The sequence below is a fragment of the Triticum dicoccoides genome, chromosome 2B, assembly GCF_002162155.2.
Source record: "Triticum dicoccoides isolate Atlit2015 ecotype Zavitan chromosome 2B, WEW_v2.0, whole genome shotgun sequence".
Taxonomy (NCBI): domain Eukaryota; kingdom Viridiplantae; phylum Streptophyta; class Magnoliopsida; order Poales; family Poaceae; genus Triticum; species Triticum dicoccoides.
The window spans coordinates 641,439,292-641,446,670 of NC_041383.1; the positions used below are offsets into that span (position 1 = coordinate 641,439,292).

Here is a 7,379-nt window from a genome sequence, read left to right on the forward strand (position 1 = left end):
CAACTGAGCCCTCCGAGTCCAATTTCGATGGACCAGTTACACGGGTACGACGAGCGGCCAGTGCGTAGCTGCACCACGCACCTCCACGCCGGCGACGGCGAGGACGGTACCCTCCGCCGGCGCCGCACTTCGCCGAGCGCGGTACACGCGGACGGCCTCTTCGCTGCCGTCACGGGCTCGCCGGCGCCGCATCTACATGGGGGTGGCGCTACCCTCCGCCGGCGCCGCACTTCGCCGAACGCGGGGCACGTCGACGGCCTATGCGCCGCCGCCACGGGCTCTCCGGCGCCGCAGCTACACGGGGATGGCGCTACCCTCCGCCGGCGCCGCACGTCGCCGAGCGCGGGGCACGTCGACGGCCTATGCGCCGGCGCCACGGGCTCGCCGGTGCCGCAGCTACACGGGGATGGCGCTACCCTCCGCCGGCGCCGCGTGTCGCCGAACGACAACCCCACGGTGAGTTGTTGGCCCTCGAACTTTCTTGCGTGAGTTCTTGTAGGAGTTCCTTGTGATTCGGATTGGATTCTTGGGGGAAATTGGGTGTCCGAGAGAAAATCGCGCTTAAACTTGGTTCATTGGAAACGTTCTTTCAGCGTCGTTTGCTGTTATGTTCTTGTTCTGTTAACGATCCGTGCATTGTTGGTGAATTCTTTGGTTTTTTCGATTCGATTTCAGCTTATACGGAGTTCCTCGCCTGGAAGCGGCGCCCAGGGGAGTGCAGTGCGACAGGAGCGTCGCCGCTTCCGACCGCAGAGGGCGGTGATCCGACGGCGGAGCGCCTCCGGCCGCCACCACGTCGCTGCGGAAGCGCCGGCGCCGATCTCCGAGGAGGGAGAGACCGAGGCGACCCCGGGTGATGCCGTCCCGGTAAGATCCTGGGATGACGGTGATTGTTTCTTAGCCTGCCACTGCCTCTGATTGAATGTTCTGAACATAAGCGTGGTTGTATGAAGATTTGGGAGTTTTACATGGAGAGATTTCGGGCGGGTGATTCTGGCTGCAGGGGTGCCGTGTTCCGAGCGGGCGGGGTCGATTGGGTTGTGCGGCGGCGGCGATGCATCCGGCTAGCGGCGGCTCACGGCACCGGCAACCCGTCGGCCGTCCGACACCACACACCACGCCCCTCCAGTTGGCACCTTAGGTAAGGTTTGAAACTTATGATGCACATTTGTGTGAGTTGGGCTATGCTAGTGCCCCCGAACGATCTTAATGAATCAAGTAGACTGAAAATATATAGTGTATTTTTGTGCAGTGCCCCACCAGGATCTTCTTCGGGCATCTTATAATGCCTGCCCCCTGCCCCCCGCCGGGAGAACAGGTGAGCTACTATATATGAAGTTGCTCTAGATCTCTATATAGGAGTAGTAGTAGCATTTGTTCTGCATGCAGCAGCGGGTATGATACTCTGGAGTTGTATTTAATTAACTGCAGCCGACATAATTATCCAAGGAAGGAAGGCGGCCAGTGAGCTGTTCCTTGCGCGAGGGAGATATGAAGGGGTGATGGGTCGATTGAAGATTGTGATTCAAATGGGGCTAAGCTACTGGCTGCACGAGCTCAAGGATTGGTTCCGTGAGGCCAGAGGCTCACCGCGAGAGTACCGGCCAATGTTGGCTTGGTCTTGGCTGGATATTATGGGCAGCCCACTCATGCAAGATAACGGTAAGTTCTGTATGACTGAATTTTCTTGATCGCGGTCGCTAGGTGCAGCTAGCTAGATTGGATATATAAAAAAAACTAATAAGGCTTGTGTGGATACCATTTCTTTTTGCAGGGAGTTGCACAATCGCGGCGTGCTTGATGTGTCTAGATGCCCAGCACCGGCTCGCCTTCGAGCGGCAGCATGGGGTGGACACGTTTGCTTACCACATCCCTGCTGAGACCGCCGAGGACTTGCTGGGCTTGTGCAAAGGTTGCGGCGTCTGGACGGAGGACGATGGAGCAGACGAAGGCAATGTGCTGGAGGTGCTGAGAATCACCGGAGGAGCAAAGGCTGCGTCCTACCGGCCGGGCTGGGAGCCCCACTGTACGCTTCAAGTCAAGAGCTGGGAGAAGATGTTCAACTTTGCCGGGATGTTGCCAGCATTCAGCATTGCGTACACGATGCACACCAAGGGGCCGCTACTTGGCTCGTTCATCGCAGGACAGGATTACTACGCGGACGGCTGGGAATCGAGGGTCTACCGCGGAGGATCGGGCGAGGAGGCGGAGCCGCACGTGGTGGTTTGTTTTGGCTACGTTTTCGACAATGGCGAAATGCACGTGACGGTGATCGACAACCATCGGCTCTACGGGCCGCTCAGATGGATCCTGTACGATGCCTTCACCACCTTCACCCGAATTGAGGTCGAGCCCCTGGACGCGGGCAGTCTAAGGAAGGAGCACAAGACCAGTTGGTGGCGCGGGCTTCTGGGCAAGCTACGGAGGACCAAGCAGCAGCCAGCCTGGAGGCTCTGGCGCTATCTCCTCAGCGAGATATGGAAGATGACGGAGCGTGATTTCCTTTCAGCCAAGCCATCTACCTAGTCTAGTGTAGTGTAGGGGCCTAGTGCATGGTTGGTTACAGAGAAACACTACATGATAGGATGTGGGATGTTTTCTGTGATCTCTAATCGCCTTGCTCTTCCTGTAAAATGTCACACTAGTGTGGAATGCTGCTTCCTCTTTTTCATATCATTAACTGTGAACTGTGCTGCAAGTCATGTAAATTCAGTCAGGGTACAGGAAATTACAAGAGAAAACTTTCAAAAGAGGTTTCAGTAACTAAACTGGTAGAAACTGAGTAACTGCCAGAGTCTTCCGTTGATAAGGGGTCAAAGTTCTACTTCTTGCAGTGCAGACTTCATAAACTGCAAGAAAAACTCTATACTTCCCAAGTCTGAAATACGTCAAGATGTTGCTTGTTTCAACGACAGTATACTTCCCAAGTCTCAAAGCTGCCAAATCACATTATGTTAGAAGCTCACAAAAACAAATGACCGTCACCGCAAGGATTAAGTATTTCATATCACAGAAACCTTCCAGATTTGGATGGTCTGGTCCTCCAGGAGCTCAAGAACGTACTCTCCTCACTTTCCACAAATCCCCTGAAGAAGAGATGGGAACATTAGTAGGAAATGAATACAGGTGACTAGAATGAATAGTTGAGTCATTATTGCTGCCCAAAAAAACCTTGGACATATGTTTCCAACAAGTGTACTGCAGTCTGGTGGCATTTTCTTTTCTTTATTGAATACGCACGAGAGCTGCGTATCATTGCATTAAGAAGAACTGTACAGAGTTATCAATAGCTACAAAGATTCAAGTTACAACCAGTCCTGACTTAACCTAGTACAGATGATTATCTTATGACAGTGCTGCTGATTATAAACTTACAGCAATGCTGCCTATCAATGGAATAATGAACCATAAGCCTCAAACTTCATCTGATGCTAGTTGGAACTGGTATACTTTAGGAGGTGAAAGTTGGAGAGTGATCCCCGTGCTTGCATGTGAAATGTACAGATCCATGCACGATGAGTGGAACCGAACTGTCAGAATATCTCTTTCAATTATTAGTGGCAGTATTCAGATTTGCAAGCCGATTCAGCTCGTGGAAGTTCAGTTGATTGACACCCGTTACTACATGACTACTGTACAGAGTACAAGGCAAAAGGACAACATTGTACAGTAGGAGAAAATCCTTTCACAAGCTTCTGGTGATATCAGGAGCAGCATGTTTCAAGGCATGAAATACGTGATGAATTCAATATATGGTCTTAAATTACAATCTAGAAACTCAACAAAGCAGCAGTGAAGTCATTGGTCACAACCTATAAACTTCAACAAGCAGCGGTGACAGTAGCAACCTTTTCCAAAAGAAGAAAAAACACAGCATTGCCAGGTTGCAGCACCACAAAATGCAACAGAAGAAGTCAATACAATACAGTACAGGTACAGAATATAACTAAATATCTTTAACAAAATTAAATATTTCAAAAGTAGTGTAGATACCTAACATGGTAATATTATCATTGCCGTATGCATGATGAGCTCATCATTATCAGGAAGCTTCTCATACATTACTTAATCTAGCTCATCTGTAAATAACTACTAGAAGAGGATTATAGGGTGCATACCTCACTAAAATCCAGCTCATCCTCTTCTCCGAACTCCGCAAGAAGTATATCAATGTCCATCACAGCTTCTCATCCCAGCCCCAAGAACATCCCCCATGACCGTTCGTTCCTTGCATGTTTTCCCTAACTTATTGGCCAGCATGAGAAGACCCTTCTCTTATTTGAGAACAAGACCGCTTGGATACCTGATTTAACGGATACAAAGCATCAAAACTGCTTCAGCACAATGTTCAAGTAGCACAACACAACAATAGTATGGTTTCGCAGTATCACTTTCAAGAATCAATATGGGAAAACAAGTAAGGAATACAAACAGCATACCATGTATAATGGACATTCTTCACCAGAACATAACTTCATGCCCAGGTAAATGAGGCCAGAAAGGCAGAAACGTCCCCTGTTGTGGTAGTTTCAGCATCAAAAGAGTAGTATTTGCTCACAAATTAAACACAATTACGGAAGTACTTCTATGCACAAGGTAGGAACAGCATAGCACATCTTCTACCATATACTGAACCTTCTGCCACCATTCAATCATTGGTTTCTATCCAAATATTTGTTCCATTTTATTCACCATCAATATTTATATTATTTGCTACGTAAAGTGCAATACATTTCCAAAAAGAAATTATGCACATATTCATTGAACAAATCATATTCCCCTAGCCTCTTTTTAACATTTATGCCTCACTGAAGATGACAAAATATTTTTGTGCACAGCATACATACTAAGCTTTCTGTAGAAAAAATTATGCAGCTAATCATAGTTGGCCATATCCCATATATTTCACATGTGTAACTAATTAGAGTGAGTCATTAAACACTTTTGCATGTCAATAGTGGAATAAGAGTTTTCTATTGAACACAAGAACGATGTAGGAAAGCATGACATGGTACTAACAATACAAATTGGCTACTGAGAAGATGGGGAAAAAAAGGGTTGCAACGAGTATGAGCAATTCACCCTGTCAAAAAAGAGTATGAGCAGTTGACCCGAGAAGAAGCTATTAGCCCCTGCTCCTCCGAAATGGTGAAGCGGATTTTCCAAGGGGATTCTGTTTTGCTAAGAATATTCCACCCAGGGCAACTCTTCCCTGGGAACATCTCCCCTTGAGGCCAAACAAGGCCTAATTGTACAAAATCTACACTTTCAGATGCCCAAGTGAGTGTTGGGACGGAGGGCTCTGAAGAACTTGCGGCCGTGTGCAGCAGAACTAAAACGAAGACAAGTGCAGGGACTAAGTAATTGTTCACTTTGTGGGCATGATATGGAGACGTTTGTTTCATACTCCTCTGTAGGGATGTGATCATGGAAGAGTCTCACTGGAGTGTGGCTTTTGATTTTATTTTTGTCAAATCTGAAAAAGTGCCGAAACTGAACCCAGCGACTTGCAAGTTGTGGCGAATCTCACCGTGTTCCTTCAATTGGATCCGCCCGCCTACGCCATGGTGGCTTCGGGGACCCTGCTCCCGGAGGACCGCCGCCTTGTCAAACGCAGCAGCAGTGGACGGCCGTCTCGCGCATGACCGCCGCCGCACACTCGGGGCAGTGCGCCATGGAGTCGTACCAGAGCGCCGGCGGGTCGTCGACGTTCACGAGGTGCCGACGCCGCGAGCAAATCTGCCGCCTCGTCCTCGCCGCCCTCTTCCTCTCCACCACCAACATCAGGCCGCAGCCGCACCACTCCGCTCCCTTTCGACCACAACCTCCACTCCCCGTCTCCCCTACCTCCCGTGGGTGAGGGTGAGGCGAACCCATGGCGACCGAGAGGCTTTTTTTTTTTAACCGCGACGAAGACGGATTTTGATACTGGAGAGATGGACACAGGAAAAAAAACTCTTACCGCGCACGAAAGAAAAAGAAAAGAAGAAGAAGAGTGAGTACAGGGGAAAACTGCTGGTGCGATCGACTCCCCGCTTGTCGGCCCCTGTGCGCCCAGGAGGTCATCCAACGGTTCACGATCGGCCGTTCAGGAACGAGGATCGCGCACGCCCTTTATTTAGCACCTAGGCCTCTGTTTAGTTGATTGCATTTACCTCGGTCAGAGCCACCCTAGCAGATGTCATATATCGTCCCGTCCCGTCCCCTACCACAAAATAACAACCATTTTACATGGTCCCCAAAAAAATTACGAGGAGGCCATATCTCAAGTTTTTTACAAACCTTTTCATTTTCCACTATCCCTCGCTGAACTGGTGAGAGGGAAATTTCAACACCAACCGCTCCCGTTGCAGCCGACACAACTGGCGGCATTGCCTCCCGAGCTCGATTATGGCCAAATAAAAGAGAAGCGGTGGCGAGCCAAAGGATTATGACCTTAGCAACGGAAGTGGATCCTCTAACATCCTGAAGTAATGTCACCAAGCTACAGTGACATGTGCATGTAAAACGAAGAAGAGATGTCACGAGCTACAGTGAAATACTGTAGCAATCACTATGCGGATTTACTGTATCATGTACAAAAAAATTCAAAAAATAATTTTATTGCATCATAATTTAGTTTGTATGTTATTTTTGTAAATATATACAGTAGATTTGTAATTTGCAAATTAATTATAATCATCTTAGACTTAACCATATGAATGTGAGGAAGGGATGTCACGATTACTGTAGCTTACGTGACATCCCTTCAGGATGTTAGAGGATCCGCTTCCCTTAGCAACCGGGACCGAGACGGGAAAGAAGATGGCAGCGACCACGCAGCTGGAGTAGCCGCCGCCAACCACTACGGCCCTCCCTCCTACAACTCGTTTGTGCTCGCAAGCGTCGCGAGCAGTCAGGCGGCCAAAAGACGGCGGCCATTTTTCTGTAGGCTATACTCTGCAAGCATAATAAATCGAGGAAAGCATGTCGCAGGTCACCATTTTCTTGTAACTAATCATTAGAAGTAAAGTATCAATGCTAGTTTGGTTGGATGCCTGGGCTCCATGCCTAGGTAAAACTAGAGCCTGGTGTGCGCCTGAAAACTCCAAAGAAACTGCCTGGTCAGGCTAGCCTGCATGTGACTTGTTTGGTACGTGTCCACAGCCCTGACCTGCTATTATCAGCCAATAAACAACTACTAGCCTGTGGCCTCACTGAACTGCATGCAAGAGAAAGTGAGATTAGCATCCAGGCACGACCCAGGCTACCGATTCCCAGCGCCTGGGCCAGGCTAACACGCGCGCCTGGTGATTCAACCAGGCTAATGGCCATGCAAGACGCTCCAGGCCAGGCTAGTAGTTGAATTCCCAGGATAGCAACCAAACATACTCCAGGCT

The 7,379-nt window shown here is 49.0% G+C and overlaps 1 protein-coding gene and 1 long non-coding RNA gene across 3 annotated transcripts; one reads left to right on the forward strand and one right to left on the reverse strand.

The window, feature by feature from the left end:
* The first annotated feature begins 1,535 nt into the window (after positions 1 to 1,535).
* LOC119365328 lies at positions 1,536 to 2,529 on the forward strand. The gene is made up of 2 exons (XM_037630947.1): positions 1,536 to 1,662; positions 1,775 to 2,529. Exons 1-2 carry the CDS (start codon positions 1,608 to 1,610, stop codon positions 2,524 to 2,526), a joined length of 807 nt encoding a protein of 268 aa, XP_037486844.1. The 5' UTR covers positions 1,536 to 1,607; the 3' UTR covers positions 2,527 to 2,529.
* A 116-nt stretch (positions 2,530 to 2,645) lies between these two features.
* LOC119365329 lies at positions 2,646 to 5,925 on the reverse strand. 2 transcript variants are annotated; one of them, XR_005175454.1, is made up of 4 exons: positions 5,531 to 5,925; positions 4,440 to 4,515; positions 4,119 to 4,303; positions 2,646 to 3,086 (listed from the first exon to the last, which is right to left on the reverse strand). It is a non-coding gene; the product is annotated as an uncharacterized LOC119365329 (long non-coding RNA). The 2 variants fall into 2 exon arrangements; XR_005175453.1 differs by having other exon boundaries at positions 4,440 to 5,924.
* Positions 5,926 to 7,379: the final 1,454 nt, after the last annotated feature.

Bases quoted from the DNA above. Each gene is read 5' to 3' on its own strand.
- LOC119365328 (XM_037630947.1), top strand. From the start codon at position 1,608: ATGTTGGCTTGGTCTTGGCTGGATATTATGGGCAGCCCACTCATGCAA. The intron at 1,663-1,774 runs GTAAGTTCTGTA...TTCTTTTTGCAG, and splicing joins CCCACTCATGCAAGATAACG to GGAGTTGCACAATCGCGGCG.